General features: G+C 28.5%; 2 protein-coding genes across 2 annotated transcripts; one reads left to right on the forward strand and one right to left on the reverse strand.

Moving 5' to 3' along the window:
• Positions 1-1,292: 1,292 nt before the first annotated feature.
• Positions 1,293-10,306, reverse strand: LOC135962541 (putative sodium-coupled neutral amino acid transporter 10). The gene is made up of 6 exons (XM_065514532.1): positions 9,637-10,306; positions 4,294-4,411; positions 3,824-4,229; positions 3,618-3,766; positions 3,414-3,550; positions 1,293-3,352 (listed from the first exon to the last, which is right to left on the reverse strand). Exons 1-6 carry the CDS (start codon positions 9,721-9,723, stop codon positions 1,673-1,675), a joined length of 2,577 nt encoding a protein of 858 aa, XP_065370604.1. The 5' UTR covers positions 9,724-10,306; the 3' UTR covers positions 1,293-1,672.
• A 214-nt stretch (positions 10,307-10,520) lies between these two features.
• RpS15 (ribosomal protein S15) lies at positions 10,521-11,515 on the forward strand. The gene is made up of 3 exons (XM_065511234.1): positions 10,521-10,595; positions 10,791-10,876; positions 10,945-11,515. Exons 1-3 carry the CDS (start codon positions 10,587-10,589, stop codon positions 11,291-11,293), a joined length of 444 nt encoding a protein of 147 aa, XP_065367306.1. The 5' UTR covers positions 10,521-10,586; the 3' UTR covers positions 11,294-11,515.
• Positions 11,516-19,404: the final 7,889 nt, after the last annotated feature.

Here is a 19,404-nt window from a genome sequence, read left to right on the forward strand (position 1 = left end):
CCAAATTAATATAGAGGCTTTCAAGCAAATAATATCAGATTCGACAGCACGCTTTTTTGTATCCGTTATCCGGATTTTATAATTAATAAGTTATTTTTGGACTTTGGTTTCTTAGATTTTATATTAGCTTTGACTGCTTCTTATACTTTTTAATAATATTTTCTTACGCTAAATAAAATAAAAACTAACAAATAACGGAACAGAGCGTGCTTGACAAAATAAATACAAAGTTTTCGGATCTACGACCGATTCCAACTGATTACTATTCAGCCCAATTATGAGAAAAAAGGGAAACAACTCCCGGGTATTTTTTCTTTTATCGACTAATTTTATTAAGAATATTTTATATTTGGAATTTATATTTCCTAACATGGAGTATAACGCTCGTTGGCGATCAGTTTAATTGTTAATTAAACAAGTAATGCTGAATTAACCCATGAGTTTCTGAAACATTTTTTGTTCGGAACATTTTTTTTATATGTAGTTTGACGTTCTATTTTTGAGAGAGACTTCAAACTACATACATATAAATTGTTAGGAACAAAAAATGTTTCAGAAACTCATGTGTGAATTCAGCTTAAGAGCTATATTCGGCTGTGCCGAATCTTATATAACCTTCACCAAATTATACTTCAAAATAAAAATTTTAAATATTTTTATTAAACAAAATTAATTTTTTTCCGAAGTTGGAAAAAAATTTTTTTCGAATTGTTTTTTAAATTTAATTTTTTTTTTGTTTTTTTAATATTTAGCGAAAAAAAATTTTTTGGTGAAAAAAAAATTCGGGTTAAAAAATATTTTTTCCGATTTTGACCCATTGTATGTCCAACTTACTATGGTCTTATATACATACGTCGTTGTAAAGGTCTTTGGAATATCTATCGTTAGATATCCATATTGTCTATATTAATGACTAAGTAATCCAAATATAGGTCAAAAATCGAGGTTGTCCTGGTTTTTTCCTTATAGCTCAGCCATTTGTGGACCGATTTGCTTGAGCCGGAAGAATTCTGGAGATATTGATGTATGAATCGTGTATGTAAGTTATTTGGGGGCATCGGAAAGTTGATTTCAACAGACAGACAGATACCCTTCTCACGAAGGTGAATGGTATAAAAATAAATTTGATTAATATAATATTTTTAATGCATCTTTTGTTTGTTTCCCCTTTTTCATCCATAAATTTCTTATAAGTTGAAGTGATCTGCTTTAGTAATATAATTTTCGAATAATCTTAACTACCAATACAACACCTAACTCTTGTGAAATCAAGGTTCTAAGAAGTGTTCACATTTTTGTTTATTTCATCTACATATTGACTTTTATTGATCATTTTCATCTAATCGATATAGATATTTACAAATAAATAGAAAATTCATTTTCTTAATACATATTTCTTATAAAATATTGAAAGGTACGGATTTATTACATTATAAATTCATTAAACAAATATAAATTGTTTATAGATTCATTCGTTTAATTTTCATTTAACAATAATAAATGTAAATGTTAATTAAATTAAACCTTTAATAACTAATTTACTCTACTACTAAATGCGAGAAAAATATACAGTATTTTTTGTTTACTTGTAGTTTAAAACTAATTAATAAATTTTAGTCCTTGGAAATGGTGGTACATAGTATATATGTTTTGTTAAATTTTCTCCTATATTCTATTCTTCATCCTTAAGGGATTTTAAATCACGGCCAATTTTCATTTCTAATCCCGAACTTAGACTAGCAGCCATAAGATTGTCTACTTTCGGTTCCGTTAGACAGTTTCCATTTTCCAGTTGTAATGACTGATAGGAACGTTTATTTCTGTGAACCGACAAATTATCATCATCTGGCGCAATTGTGGTAATTTCATTGGGATTAGTTTTCAATTGTAAAATTTCACGTCTTATAGCTTCTACATTATTCTTTTCTGGGTCTTTATTGTGAGTAATATTTGGTAGAGGTACAACTTTAGCTTGTGTTTTATTTTCATTGTCTAGGGTTTGCGTTAATGAAATTTGTGGCTTTGCATATAGGGTTTCATTCATTTTAGCTTGTGAAGCATTTATGAGTAGAGCCAAAGGTAGTGGCAAACGTTTTTCTAATATAGTACCATTATGTACACTTTCCATTAATTCCCCTGTTTTATAGGATAATGGTTCATAGACCTTTTCTGGAGCCATTTGCTTATTATTTAATGTTCTATTTTCAGTTAAAATGGAAATCAAAGAACCTTTATAGGGTTTAACATTATTAGTATCATTGGCAGTATTTGGGAGATCTTTTGCATCTTTATTTTGCTCTTTTACACTGTTTACATCTACTTTGGGTGGTGGAATATCTTCTTCATTTTTATGTTGAACTTGGCGTTCAATAGCCTCAAATTTCTCTACAACTTCACCTAGTTTTTCAACCACCAGGTTTTGGGTTTCTTGATTTTGTTTAACTAATTCTTCTTTAAGTTCTTCAACTTTTTTCTCAAGTAAATCTTTAGTTTTTTCTAATTCTTTTTGAGTTTTCTTTAACTCGTCATTTTCTTGTTTGTATTCTTCTTTGGCCACTTCTTCGTCCTTTTTAATGGCATCATTGTCAATAGTTTGTGGTTGTACCTCTAAATTAGTTGTTGTTTTTTTGTCTACTATTTGTAGAGGAATGTTTTGGGAATCTTTAATTTCAGTTAAATTGTTGACTAATTTCTTTACGTTATCCTTTTCTTCCAACATAACTTGAGGCTTAATAACTGGTAGTTTATCATCTTGATCTTTATTGTCCAACTTTTCAGCTAATTTTTCCTTTTGCTCAATTACTGGATGTGGCTCATCGACCGGCAGAGGTGGGGGTGAGGGCTTTTCGACTATTACGATTTTTGTTTGATTAAGATTGTCTTTTTGCTGCTTTTCTTTTAAGTTTTGCACTATGACTTTTTGATTTTCCTCCTTTTCCTTTTCTTCTAGAGCTTTTTCGATATTTTTAATTTTCTCATCCAAAGACTCTTTTGCTATTTCAGTGGGCTTAAAAAGATCGTCATCAATTTTCGGTATATCCAAATGAGAACCTGAACTTTTCTCATCAATGGCTGAGAGATTAGCATATGTGCCCAATATCATTAGGCAGAAACCGCTAATTACAATAAATTGTGCTAAATTCCGTTCGGTGGTATCTTTTTTGATAATTTTTCTGAAGCAAGCAGCTGGAAACATAATGCAAATAGCTACACCTATGGTGGAACCCACCAGACCAATGACCAGTTCAACCGAAGGTATCATTAAAGCAATGCATAAAGAGAAGATGACAATAAATACAGTTATGGCTTTAAATCTTGATTCTGGTATATAACCGGAAGCATCAGTTTGGCCCTGAAATTAAGAAATTATTTTTTTAACATTTTTCAATAAAAATATTTAGTATTTAAAATACCTTTCTATACAGCAAAGAGTAAAGACTGGCACGGCAGGGAAATATAACTAAAGGAAAACTAAAAGCCACTGACAAGACGAAACCAATTTTTATAACATCACTGCTAAATGAGGCGGATAAATTCATTAATATATTCCCTGTAATAAGATAAAGTAATATTTTACTATTTTTAAGAACTAAATTTTAAATAATATTTCAACTTACCCGAAAAAGTTTGTGTACAAAATGCCACATAGCCAAAGAAACCAACAGCAATGTACACTAGCGTACATATCCAAGTGGCATTACGAACAATGCCATTTAATTTTTCTAAACTTTGATTATTTATGCTCGTAAATACCTCAAAGATTTGCCTGGAGTAAAGAAACGTTTTTAATATAAAATAAATTTAAATAATTACTCAAACTTACATTTGACAGGATAAGGCCATGCTAAAAATAGGCAAACACTGCAGCACGCCTCCCGGTTGCCAATATACCACCTTTTCCGTCCAATCATTGGCTATAATATGCGTTTCAGATTCTAAGATGATTTTTATGACCAAACAGAGATAGAAACCAATCGATGCTGTGCACACAGTCGACAAACTGTCCACATTTTTGAGCATACCCAATGGTATTATACAAAAAAGTGTGACACCACACATTAAAAGTGTACGCAAATGACGATGTTCATTTTCCAGTGAGAACATTTTTGTCACAATCTGTGGTCCCAAGTCGCCGACAACAACAAAATATGTTATACATGATCCCAAGAGGTAACCAATAATACACAATTCCACTAATAGTTTACCGGAAGTACCGAATGCATGAAAACCTAAAAAGGCATATCATTTTATTTTAATATTTGTGGTTTGTTTTCCGCATGGGATTATACTTACCAAGAAATTCGAAACTTTTTCTTCGTGTGAGCAGTGAAGTTTTGATTAGATAGTGACAACAAACTCTTGTTATCCAGTTGCTTAAAATGAGTAGAAGTGTTGCTAAAATGATGCCACACTGGGTATACAAAAAAAAAAAAATAATGTAAAAATTAAGAAGATTTTCGTATTATTTACATCAAGTAATGATATATGTATGACATGTTCCCATTAATTGTGAAAATGGTAGATTTTTAAATGGGAAAAAACTACGTGAAAAAATTATTAAAACTTTCCAAAAATTACAAAAAAAAGTAAAAGATCTAAAGGTTCATAGTCACACTGTTTCAAAAACCATTAAACAGTATAAGGAAGACTTGAACATTCAACGAAAACCTGGATCAGGAAAGCAAAGGCAATATAAGTCGAACAAGTTAAAGTCGTATAAAGTTCAGAAAATTTCAAGTTATTAGCGAATTTAGATATTTTGAGTTTTTATTAGTGTTTATAAAAAACCGACTTTTCAAAAAACCGGTTTGTCGGTTAACCGAAAATTTACCTTTTTTAAAAAACCGGTTTTTCGGTTAACCGACATCGAAAAAACCGGTTAAACCGGTTAACCGTCATATATATGTAGGAGACATAAAATGTCCAATAAAGTATATACAGCTTTAAATTTTGTAATTTTTAGTAGTCAGGAATGATTAATATTAAATATACAAAAGTGCTAAGTCCATTTATTTTGTAAAAATTTCAAAATTATTATCTCAGTCAAATGGAATTGAATATAAATATGTTACTAAATATATAATACATACATACTTGTTTTAATTATTGGTTTATACATTAAATTTCAACAAAAAAATGTAAATCATAAATTGTTTAATTAAATATTTGATAATTTTAAAATTTATTATCAAGTCCCAATAAAGTACCAATAAGATGCAAACGCACTTCTTCATAGCTGTGATTTTTTGTCATTATAAATCATAGATTTCAAAAATATTTCAAATCATGGATTTTAGAACGTTGATTTTATTAGCTTAGTGTACCAAGTCCTTTTTAGAAATATTATAGGAGAGACAAATCCTATAATATTTCTAAAAAGGACTTGGTACACTAAGCTAATAAAATAAAATTTTAAGAACAAAACACACTAATGAAGTCAAATTTATTGAATGAAGGTATGTACATCAAATTCAATTTAAACTTTGGTAAAATAGTTTCATTATGTGCAATTTATTCTTAAAAAGTTTTTAAGTAAAACTCATCGTTCTCTACTATTCAGAATCATTGTAATTCTTAAAAATATTAATCTAAAGAGGTTTGTATTGTAAATTAGCAGTTTATGTTTCAAATCAGACCAATAATGTGTATGTAATGAATACTAAAAATGCACAAAAACGTGGGATTCATAAATTTTAGTCCCAAATTTTTAAAACCGGTTAACCGAGTGATAAAAACCGGATAAACCGGTTAACCGAAAATCAACAATTTAAATTAACCGGTTCGCAAAAAACCGAGATTTCGAAGAAAAACCGGTTTTTCGGTTAACCGGTTAACCGGTTTATAAACACTAGTTTTTATATACAAAATCGATTTTTGGTCAGAAATATGAGTGATCACAGATCGAGCTCTTTTTCTTGATTAAACGCTTATTGGCCAAGTTATTAGCGAATTTAGATATTTTGAGTTTTTATATAAAAAATCGATTTTTGGACAGAAATATGAGTGATCACCAGGGAAACCAAAATATGCAAATGCATGTTTTTTCTGGTGAGTCTAATGAGCACATGGATAAGATATTTACACGTTTCAGAACTATTTAAGAATTTTGGCATCGATTTGTTAGTGCATATTTTTGCATATTTTACCCTTAAATGCATATTTTTGCATATATTTGTTTTAAGAGCATATTTATGTCATATTTTTGCGTTTTAGAGCATATTTTACTGTTTAATTGCATGTTTTGACTTTATCAAAAACAAATTTTGTCTTACTTATTTTTCGCTGTTACAGGTTTTTACTTCCTTTGTTTAAAATTCAAAATTGAAAAATATATGGCTTTTTTTAATATAAAATTACCACTATTTTAATAATAGCGCCATCTAAATTTAAAATTTTAGTTCTAATTCAAACTTAACCGTTCTAAGTGTTAACAAAATATTGTCTTTTAAATTTGCTCCTATAACATCAGTTGATGTCGAAAGAACATTTTCTATATATAAAAATGCTTTCAGATCCAATAGACAACGATTTTTATTTGAAAATTTAAGTCAATATTTTGCAATTTATTGCAATAATGACCTTAATTGAAGAAGTGACTTTATATTTACATAAAAAATCATCAAAAAATAACTCTCGAGGCCTTTACATAGCTTATTGTTTTTATGTTGTATTTATTTTTTGTTATACTTGTTTTAGTTCATGTTATTTTTGTTTATTTTATGTTACTTTACTTTTTTAGAAATGAATTGTATTGATTTTTTTAAATAAAAGTATAATTTTTTGCTAAAAATTATGTAAAAGTTTGTTTTTTTAAGAGCATATTTTTTAAATTTTAAAAGCATATTTTAAAGTTTTTACTGCATATTTAAAGCGCTTAAAACACTTTTTTTAGAGCATATTTCCGGTTTCCCTGGTGATCACATATCAAGCTTTTTTTCTTGATTAATATAAAAAATTGATTTTTTGTCAGAAATATGAGTGATCACAGATTGAGGTCCTTTCTTGATTAAACGCTTATTGGCCAAGTTATTAGCGAATTTAGATATTTTGAGTTTTTATATAAAAAATCGAATTTTCTTGATTAAACGCTTATTGGCCAAGATATTAGCGAATTTAGATATTTTGAGTTTTTATATAAAAAATCGATTTTTGGTCAGAAATATGAGTGATCACTAGGGTTTTTAATTTCCTGACCTTTTTTGATTCCCGGGAATCGGGAAACTTTTTTCTACATTCCCGAGTACCCGGCTATTCCCGAAATATATAATGATTCATTCCAAAGCCTTTGTTTAAACTGAATTAATTTTAAAGTTAATTAATAACAGAATTTATTCAAACTTTGAATGATTAAATTTTTGTTAAATCAAATCATTTACAAAATTAATTGAAAAAATTGTCTTAAGCCTTTTTGTAATAGATTTGAATTGAAGAAAAATTTAATCATTTAATAAATTTTTTAAGCTATTTTGTTATGGATTTGAAGAAGAAATTTAAAGAAATTAGAATGATTCAATAAGAAATAAATTCTATAAATAATGAATTCACTTTTTAAATTTTCATACGAAAAACCCCAAATAAATAATAATAATAAGCGGTCTATTATTGCCGAGATATAAGCAAAAAACTGTAAAAAACTTTTCACTGTTTTTTGGTGAAAAAATAGAGTTCTAACTTGTTTTCTATGTATTGTCATCAGTTTTTATTTCCCGAGATTCCCGACTAAAAATCCCGGGAATCGGGTAGTGAAAAATTGGCAAAATTCCCGAGAAATTTCTACCGGGAATTCCCGGGATAAAAACCCTAGTGATCACACATCGAGCTCCTTTTCTTGATTAAACGCTTATTGGCCAAGTTATTAGCGATCTTATATATTTTGAGTTTTTATATAAAAAATCGAATTTTGGTCACAAATATGAGTGATCACAGAGCAATGTATTTTGCAGATGTATTTAATAAGTGGTCGTATTAGTGGACATGGACAATTTTTATTTATGTAAAAACTTATGCGAACTATGTATTGCGAACATTAAAAAAAATTAGTTAAATCGGTCCAGGCTAGGGATGCCAATCCCGAAATCCCGATCCCGAAAATCCCGGGATTTTTCGGGATCGGGATTTCCCGAATCCCGGGATTTGTGAAAAAGAATCCCGGGATTTTTCGGGATTAACAAATCCCGAAATATTATGAGATTTTTGATATTTTAGGAAGATTTTTGAAGCACCCAAAATACTAAATTCAGCATATTTTTTATAATACTAATCTCGCTTCAAATCCAAACGCAGCCAGATTTTTTCATTTGAGTCGGAGAGCAGCACGTCTCCTTGCATTAACAGGCTTTTACACAATTTACACTTTTACGAAATTTATGTTCAAGTTATTTTCTAAAGGGGACTAGGGGCAAATGTAGCCCGATTTCCGCAGTACTTTACAGTATAATTTCAGAGTACTTATTTTGTGCAAAATTCTCTGGTAAAAATATTACTTAAATTGATATGGTTACTAACTTGTTTTAGTTGGCCTTGCCACTAAAAAATTTCTTAAAAAACAGGCACTTCCGCACTTGTTGAAAGATGGTCACTTAATGAGGACAAAAATAGATGAAAATACTCATCTCACCCAAATTTAAACATTACATAAAGATAAATGAGTGTATGTTTAATTAAAGTTAAATCTTACTTTTGTATAAAATTATCGTTATTCTTATTTATTAAGCTTTTAAGTCAAAAATGCCGACTACTGGGTCATGCCGACTTTAGGAGCGTTTACCCTATGTAGATATTCATTATGTTTATAAAAACAAAACAGCTATGGAACAAAAACAGTATGAAAATTTTAAAATCATTAGAAATGATCCTACAAAATGAGTAATGTGTAGTTTTTCAAAAAAGTCTTCTATAGCTGCCCACTGGCCAATATTTCAAGGTTCATTTTCCGAATCATTAACTTTAACATCATAAAATCTGACTAATAATACAAAAGTTATTAAACGTTTCATTTTATGTAGGTATTTATAATATTTAACTACTTTCTAAAATGATCTCAAATATATTCATTGGTCCAAAGTAGTAGATTGATGTGTATTTTTAAATCACTTTTATATATAAAATATCTATTTCTATGTTGATTTATAAAAAAAAACAAAACGTAACTCAACCCTTCAAGCAACTACATATTTGTTTATGTTAATTTATGTGGTCGTCTAAATTACAAAGATGTAGTTACGTTCATTTGTATTTACTCTTGAATATACATATGCACCAACCATATAATTTGAGAAATATTTATGTCAAAACTTGTGTATCATTACTTTGTTGGAACGAATTTTTAAGTTTTCCCGATTTTACGGCTTCAATTTAACTCTCCAACTCATCATAGCTTTTTCTAATTTTTCCACAAAGCATTCAAAATCACATTTCCCTAAGAAACTTAAATATTATAAAAATCTACAGTCTGCAGAAAGCCGGCTATTTATGGAAAAGTTGTATGTAAAGCCGGTTTTAATTGTACCTCAGAATTAAAATTCCTTCCAACCAGCAGAACTCCTATAATTATTTTTTACACCTCATAGTAGATGGGCTATATAATTTCTTAGGAATAGTTATACTGACAATATATGTATATAATATTTATCTTACCTTTTGAAAACAAAACGGCATCGCAAGTATACCAACGCCAATAATACTGTTGGCTAAGGTCATCACATAACCCGAATTGGCCAACATATTGAAAATTTCAAGGTTGACTACCTGCTGCTTCTGGGTGCAAGGCGACTAAACTATGCAAAGCATTAATATTGGATTTGACCCAATGAACTTTACATTGAAATTACAGTTAAATGAGAAACTTTCACTTTTGATCATAACATCAACCTACTACGCCTTGTAAATGGTTTTGTTCCAGAATAACAGCAAAATCTTTCCGAACAATTTTTGCACAGATTTACACGTTGACGTATGTAGTTTATTACTCACAATAGTTTTAAACAATTGGCAGTAGCAAAAGATAAGGAAAATATGTATATATTTTTAAACACACAATAAAATAAAATGTTTGTTATGGAAGTTGTGCGATTTGAGATCTGGTTATTTAGCACTAGTTTGCTAACGAGAAAAACAATTTGATAAAGGTGTTAAACATGTATTTACTTTAATTGATGGACGATAAAATAAATTTAGTTTTGGTTCGATAAACAATAAACGAAAACGTCAGCAAAAACTTTATTATTTCTTGTCAAAAACAAAAAGAAGAAGCGTACGAAGACACCATTCTTGTATATTTCACCGTTTGTTTTACTATTAATATTTTAATTTTTTGTTTTGTTGTCATTTTCTTGTACGCAACTAGAGAATATAAAAATAACGATAAATGTGAAAAATGTTATCGCAAAGTTTTTTAGTTATCACTCCAAAAATGGCAACTCTTTTTGTAAGTATTGCCATATATGTGTCATGTGTTTCTTGTAGACTTCATTTGCCGATGGCAATGCTGTCGCCAGTACTGACAACTTTGAAAAACGAAATTTTTTATTTCTGGCAATACTGCACCCTTTTGTTTTTCTTTCCGTTCTGTAAACCGAAACGTCAAGATGGCCGAGGTAAAAATTATTACAAAAATCTTAAAAAATATTAAACATCCTAGTGAAAAAATATGAATTTAAAAAAGAAATGAATCTTAAATAGTGTTATCAACAAGATGTAAATTAAATTTTTGCCAATTTATTCAGATTTAAGAGAAATTTAAATGTTTTAGAAGGAATCATTACCAATGTCTCTATTATTTCTTTTTCCAGGTTGATGAAACTCTTAAGAAGAAGCGTACCTTCAAAAAGTACACCTACCGTGGTGTCGATTTGGACCAATTGTTGGATATGCCCAAGTAAGTTTAACTTTATTTTTAAATTTCTTTGTAATTACAGACAATTAACCTAAACTGTTTTGTTTTAGCAACCAATTGGTTGAATTGATGCACAGCCGTGCCCGCAGACGTTTCTCCCGTGGCTTGAAGCGCAAGCCAATGGCTTTGATCAAGAAATTGCGTAAAGCCAAGAAGGAGGCTCCCCCAAATGAGAAACCCGAAATTGTCAAGACTCATTTGAGAAACATGATCGTTGTTCCCGAAATGACCGGCTCCATCATTGGTGTCTATAACGGCAAAGATTTCGGTCAAGTTGAAGTAAAACCTGAAATGATCGGTCACTACTTGGGTGAATTCGTGTTGACCTACAAACCCGTTAAGCACGGTCGTCCCGGTATTGGTGCTACCCACAGCTCCAGATTTATTCCATTGAAGTAGATTTTATATCTTTCATCTTCGATTGGAATATTTCCCAACAACACCTCCTTCGTCATCTCTATTACAAGTTTATAGTCTGTTTTATATGTATGCACAGTCCTACCAAGCAAATGCATATTGTATTTTTATGAGTGGTCTGCTGTTTCTTCGTTTGTGGAGAACATTAAAAAAATGATTGAAGAAATAAAAGAAACTCTTTTTTAAGATTTAACTTAAAAACAAGATGCAACAGTGTGTGTTTATATTTCATTTGATATCAATGAATTTTGGAAAGTTATATAGTGCCAGTGTATTTTATCTAAATTTCTTTAGAATTTAGTACTTTATTGAACATGAGCTAATTACAAATATGTACATTTGTTTGCCATTAAACATCTCTCAATGCCTTGGAATATCAATTGGCAAATACATTAGTGTTTAATGCTGACAATAGGATTTTGCAAATTCGAATTTACTGATACCTTTAAAGGGTTTAAGGAAGAAGTCTAAGTCCCTTGGAGTAGGACTCAAAAATGTATGTAAAGGTATTTATTGTGATAAGTAGTTAATTAGATGATGTAAGAATGCAAGCAATTTATTTTTTTAATGCTGGACTACAAAACCAAAAAAATTAACTTGAAAGTATCAAAACTTTTCTCATAAGGAAATATTGAGACTTTATTTGTTATTAGTTCTAATTAGAGTTGGGCATAATCATTCGTTTTACTAGTTGGTTTACAACAATTAAATTATTTCGTTTTTTTTTGTTTATTCTAAGGTGTTTGAAGTAAGTCAGCCCAATTATGAATAAAAAATTCCGCGGGAGTTTGTTCCCCGGGAGTTTTTCCCATTGAATTTTAATAGGGAAAATGAGAAAAGGGAAAAAACTCCCGGAGAATTTTTATTGATAATTGGGCTGAGTGGCTCTGCGAATATTTTTGCAGGCAGTGCAAAAATAGCTTTTTAAACAAATTTGCTCTACTAGTGGTATTTATTTTAATATTGAAATACAAAATAGTAAAAGATAGATTTAAATAATCTACAGTAATGTCAAACGAACAAAAGGAACAATAAAAAACAAGAAGTTGTAACAACTTTACTCTTCATTTGCCAGAATTCTTCAATTGGATCATGAACAAACCAACACTAGTTCTAATGCAAAACAATGTTAGTAAACGGACAAGTTATGAATCAGAGTAGCTGTGGATCAGAGCTATAAATGAATCATAAATTTTTGATTTTAATTATGAATTAGCTAAATTTTGAATTCTTTTCACAACAAAAAAGAATTGAATGAAGTTTGAATCAAGTCAAACGAATTAGGCAAAAATGAATTTCAATTCATTTCCAATTCGTTTGAATTGAATTCATTCAAATGAATTAGAACAATGAATTGCTATTTAAATGAATGAAATCAAAAATGAGTTGCAATCAATCAAACTCAAGAGCAGATATATGGGGAAATGAAAAATAAAAATTTAAGTTTCTTTTAGCAAATAAACAAAATTCGGCGATACCAAATAATTCAATTCCTATTCTGCCGCTACCTGATAATTCCAGTATATCATGAGAGCTTTTCTCTTTGGACTATATTAGGTGATATACAAAACGAGAGTAATGCTTGCTATTTTTTACATAAAAAATTAGTTGAATAACAAAACGACTCTGATGCTCACTATAGATTTTCTTACAAAATCTATTCAAATTTCAATCAAGTCAAATGAGTGGGAAATTAATTGCTAATTCTTTTTTCTAATTCATTTGAATTAATACAAAATCAATTCAAATGAATTGGAAAGAATTGCAATTCACTTTCACAAATTCATTTAAATTAGAAACGAATTCTACAAATTCATTTGAATTGGAAACGTATTGCAATTCATTTGAATTGACTCAAATTTCATTCAATTAATTTTTTTGTGTGAATGATTAGTGAATTAATTCAAAAATGAATGATTCATTTACAGCTCTGCTGTGTATCAACTGGTTTTGAAAATTGTACGATGCTATTATAACTAGACTTCGGTCAACACATTTGCTATAATCATCATTTGCATTTTTAAACAATAGAGTTTATAAACCGATTTTTTAGGAAACTGTTATGTGAAAAATTGCTTTTCGAAAAAACATGTAAAACCAGTAGATCATGTGGATTCGATTTACAGAACATGGGTTTGTTTTGAAAAAGAACAAGACAAGACGATTTACAATATTTTCAAAGTTTATTCGATAACTACATTTCCTATTGTTTCTCAGAAGTTTCTAATAGTATTTCAGAAATTTCCAATTGAATTTAAGAAATTTCTAATTATCAGGCATGTCACAGAATTCCATTCCGATCGAAAGTGGAATTAATTCCGCATTTTGCTTCTTCAGAAAAAGTAAAACGAAAATTTCTTTCGGAATGAAACCACTTTCAGTTTTCAAAGTGGAATTGATATTTCTTTGTATTTATTTGTTTTTCTACAAATTTTAATCAATTTCTGTACCAAAAACTTCACTTTTGTTTAATATTAAAAACGTTGTCAAATTAAAATCATATTTTTGAATTAATAAGTTACACGGAATCTGATGAACCTAAAACGAAATCGATCGGAATGAAAACTACGGAATTGAAACTATTCCGAACAAAATGTGTGACAGGCCTGTATATTTCAGAAATTTTCAATTCCCCGTGAGTTTTTTTCCATTGAATTTGAATAGGAAAAATGAGAAAAGGGAGAAAACTCCCGGGGAATTTTTATTCATAATTGGGCTGTATATTTCAGAATATTCCAATTATATTTCAGAAATTTATTATTGTATTTCAGAATTTTTAATTTATACTTAAAAAGTTGCTTATTCTATTTCAGAATTTTCCAATTGTTTTTCAGAAATTTCTATTTGGATTTCAGAAATTTCCATTGGTATTGCTATAAGAATTTTCTGAAATACAAATGGAATATTCTGAAATATAATTGGAAATTTCTGAAATTCAATTGGAATTTTCTGAAATACAATTGGAAATGGTTCAAATGAATTGCAATTCGTTTCTAATTCAAATGAATTTGTCAAAGTGAATTACAATTCATTTCAAATTCAATTGAATTGATTTTGAAATTAATTCAAATGAATTAGAAACAAGAATTAGCAATACATTTCCATCTCATTTGAATTGAATTGATTGAAATTTTAATTGATTTTGTATGTCAATCTACAGTAATCACTGTCGTTTTGTTATTCAGGTAATTCTTTATGTAAAAGATAGCGAACATTACTCTCGTTGGTATATCACCTAGTATAGTCCAAATACAAAAAATTCTTAGATTTGAAATTCCCATGATATATTGGAATTGTCAGGTAGCAGCAGAATAGGAATTGAATTATTAGATATCGGCAATAATGCTATCAAAATGAGACAATTTAGTTTATTTGCTAGATCTGCTCTTGAATTTGATTGATTGCTAATCATTTTTGATTTCATTCATTTGAATTTGAAACGAATTGCAATTTATTTGAATTGAAAACGAATTGTAACTCCTTTTTATACCCTTCACCTTCGTGAGAAGGGTATATATAAGTTTGTCATTCCGTTTGTAATTTCTACATTTTACATTTCCGACCCTATAAAGTATATATATTCTGGGTCCTTATAGATAGCGGAGTCGATTAAGCCATGTCCGTCTGTCTGTTGAAATCAGTTTTCTGAACACCCCAGATATCTTCGGGATCCAAATCTTCAATAATTCTGTCAGACATGCTTTCGAGAATTTTGCTATTTAAAATCAGCAAAATCGGTCCACAAATGGCTGAGATATGAGGAAAAAACCAAGACAACCTCGATTTTTGACCTATATCTGGATTACTAAGACATTAATATAGACAATATGGATATCTAATGATAGATATTTCAAAGACATTTGCAACGACGTATATAAGACCATAGTAAGTTGGACCTACAATGGGTCAAAATCGTGAAAAAAAATTTAAACCGAATTTTTTTTCAAAAAAAAAAAAAATTTTTTAAATTTAAAAATAAAAAATTTTAAATTTAAAAAAAAAATAACAATCGAAAAATTTTTTTTCCAAAAAATTAAAAAAACAACTAAAAAAAAAATTAAATTTTGTTTACCTAAAAATATTTAAAATTTTGAAGTATAATTTGGTGAAGGGTATATAAGATTCGGCACAGCCGAATATAGCACTCTTACTTGTTATATATTCATTTGAATTGGAAATGAATTGAAATTCATTTCTGCCAAATTCGTTTGAATTTATTCAAATTTCAGTCAATTATTTTTTGTTGTGAAAAGAATTAATTCAAAATTTAGCTAATTCGTAACGAATTAAAATCAAAAAAGAATGATTCATTTACAACACTGATAAATATAAAATATTCGAAATTGGCCTGTTAAAAAAAGAGTTTTAATACTCAGTTAATGTATAAAATCTAGACACTATACTCTGTAAATTGATTCGAAAATAAGTATTTCTTCATAAAGGAATTAATTAATTCGCAATCTAAAAGAAGATAACCCACACATGTACGAGTATTTTTGTAGATGTTTTTAATTAAGTATTATATAAATGTAAAATTTATTGACATTTGGATAATATATACATTTTCATTGATTTTTTGTTTAATTTTGTAGGCAACTATTCCTCATTACAACTGAGAACCCATCAATACAATCAACTAAACCATTGTCTCACGAAGATATCTATTACCTCTTTTGGACCTAATTGCTTAATGAGATATAGGGTTACCGATCTTGACATTCGTGAAAAATTCATCCATATTACAATGAAAGTCGATAAGTGGTTTTATTAAGGAAATAAACCTATTACTGGTAAGATATATGTAGATATATAAGTTTTTAAAAAAAGTATAAGGCTCTCAATAAACCTGCTGGAAATTGCAAATTTGATGTTGAAAATGAAAAGAAACATCGACAATTATTTTTTTAAAACAGAAAAATCTGATTGACTTTTTGGCGGTTATGACTCGATTTTTTAAAATTTTTGGTTTCATTGGAAATTAAGTTTGTCATTTAAGAATGAAACTCAATATGGCTACCATTGAAGAAATTTGAGACGAAAATGTACTGAAAAAGTACATCTTTAAATCGTATTCATATGATTGGAATGATTCTTGAATTAGTTCATAAATCAAATTTAAAAAAAAATTAAGAAAATTTTATAAATTTCTAAGAAAAAAAAATGATATACAAAATTATGTTCTTAACAGATATTTGAAAACTAATAAAACATTTTGAAATGAAGTGAAAAAAATATAATCAGCTATCGACACCACCTTATTTGAATTCGCCTTGATATGTTCGTTTGGCTTGGTATTGAGTCAGCTGTTTTTGACAAGCTCAGTTATAACTATAGAATTACACAAACAAAATGCCTGTTTTCCTGTTTGTTTTTGCATTGTTGTAGAGTTGCACAGACCTTATTAATAGACCTTAATTACTGCCATATTTATTTCAGCAATTAATCTATTTTTGATAAATAATTTCTGGCAACACTATTGTAAAGGTCACACAAAGATTCGATTTATATGCAAAAAATTAATATAACGTTATTAAGCTATTTGAAAGCTAACAACAATACTGTTAGAAAATATCAATACATATATTATTATTAAGCAGAGATCGAAAATAACTCGTCCATATACCAAAAAACCCAAATTGTGATTTATATTTTTGTGATAAAAATAAATCACTGAAAATAACAGTTATAAAATGATTTTTATTTAAATGGTTTGGTATGACCTTTATTCGTTTTTGTTGTTTTTTAATGGTTTGGTGTGAGATAAACAATTCATTTGTTCTTGTTCTTAATAACTGTTAATTTCTCTTTTATTTACATACAATAATTTTTAACAAATTATGGAAATAATATGATAAGTATGAAGTAATGAAGTCTAAGTAACATAAATGAGAATTATTTTTAAATTGTTATTAATCTTTTGATAAATTTTATATATTTAAGCGTTGATTTACATCAAATGCATTTTTGCGATTTATTTTTCATGTTCGCAAAAAAAAGTCACAAGCTGACCTTTACGAAAAAGATAAATTATAAATTACACACACATCCATATTATTTGTGTTTGTTTCTTTTCTGTTTCTCTCAATCCCAAACCTAAAATGTTCTCGAATAAATCACTCTCTCAGTGATATATCACAAAAAAATATTTTTAAATGGCTGCGAATGAGAATTTACCATTGAAATGAAAGTGAACTCGTTATTTTCGGTCTCTGTTTTTAAGTTATCATTTTGATACACAAAATTGCGCCCAAAAGCATGCACTATTTTTCAAAAAGCTGATAATTAAAATAATATAAATTTTGATAGTTTTATGAAATTAATTGACAAAAATCAGTTTCATATGTAATGAATATAATGTTATGAATTAGTTTCAAATATAGTACCATTTTTACATTTTACAAACATTTGATCTTTGATCAATGTGAACGTACTTAAAGTTTTGTTTTTACCAGACCGGCGTATGAGTAATATGGACAAATCATAACAAGTATAATCTAGTAAACCAATAGAGTTGTGACGCTCAGAACGTAATGCTCTTTTTAAGTGATAAACTGTTTAAATGAGTAAAAAATAATTCTTAAATCGGTTCATAACTGGCAAAGCTATGAGCAGGTGAACAACAAATTTATCTTCATTAGAATTTTCCATTTCACCAAAAATATTTTTCAAAAGCAATTTTATTAGAGATTAGAAATTTGAAAGGGTGTAATTTGTTTTATAAATTTTTATTTAAAAACTACCCAATAAGCATTTTTGCTGGAATTCAAGTGTAAAGCAAATTTAATTCCAGTCATACATTCAAATTTCAAGGGTTGAAATATACTTGTATCACACTTTAATTCAATACCATTCTCCAGTGAAAAGGCACCTTGAATTCAAGTCAAACATTATAGCATTTTTACAGTTTAATTCAAGCCTTGATTTCAAGTGTACTTCAGGTAGAAAAAGTACTTAAATTCAAACTTTGAATTACAGTTTATTTCAAACCTTGAATTATAATGCAATTCAAGTCGAACAAAATAATTAGATTCAAGCTCTTATTAATATTTTTCTTACTAATTTTAAATTAAAAAACTTTATTTTTTAAAATTTTTATTTTTTCAAAAGATTAACATAAAATTAAACATGAAATCTTAATGTTAAATTATGAAGAAACAGAAAACTATATGTATTAATAAATTAAAAGAAGTTACATTATAGTTAAATATTATAATTCAAATTATTAATAGTAAAAAAGTCTAAATAAACCAAAATGATAAAATATGTTGTAAATTAACGTAGAAAATCATAACAAATGTAAAATATTTAAGTAATGGAAAATTTATCTGTGCTTAAAAACTAATTACAAGATATTAAAATTGTTGCTTATAAGTTTTTTACTGTGTCGATTTTTTGCCTGTTGGAAATGCATTATAACTGCTTTTTCGAATTCAGATTCATTGTGATCGGCAAATTTTTCTACATATGCAACTGAAATATTTTTAAAACTTAGTTAAGTAACGAGTAAAAATTTTTAAAGTTTATATGTATTTAATAGCATACATGTACACGTTTTGGGCAGCTGTGATATCCTGTATGTCCTTTAATCCCAATCACAAAAGCTCGAGCGGGAGCATCGCAAATAAAGGCTCTACATATGACTCTATATATAGAACCTTGAAACATCACTCCATTAGCTTCAATTTCTTTTATTTCTTCAACAAACTTTTTTCAAAAACATATCAGATGAGGGAGGTTTTCGATTACCGCAAAAAGCAGCTACAGTATATACGTCCTTGTAGCCATCAATATTCATCAAAATGGGCCAAATTTGACTATTAGAACTTTTTGCAAGTGGTAATCCATCAATATTAAAGTTTAAATAAAGATTTTGAGGTACAGTCTTGTTAATGTATCCCTTACTCCATAATACATTAACTCCCCAGATCCCATTTTTTCAACTACTAAACTTTTAGGAGTATGTTTCAAGGAGCGTGAGTCCAAGGGCAACCCATCAATGTGATTTTTAAAAATATTTAGAAGATAATTAACAGCACTATTGGGTATATTGAAAGAAATTGCCCATTCATTGTCAATCTTTTCATGATAAGTGC

The sequence above is a fragment of the Calliphora vicina genome, chromosome 5 (assembly GCF_958450345.1).
Source record: "Calliphora vicina chromosome 5, idCalVici1.1, whole genome shotgun sequence".
NCBI lineage: Eukaryota > Metazoa > Arthropoda > Insecta > Diptera > Calliphoridae > Calliphora > Calliphora vicina.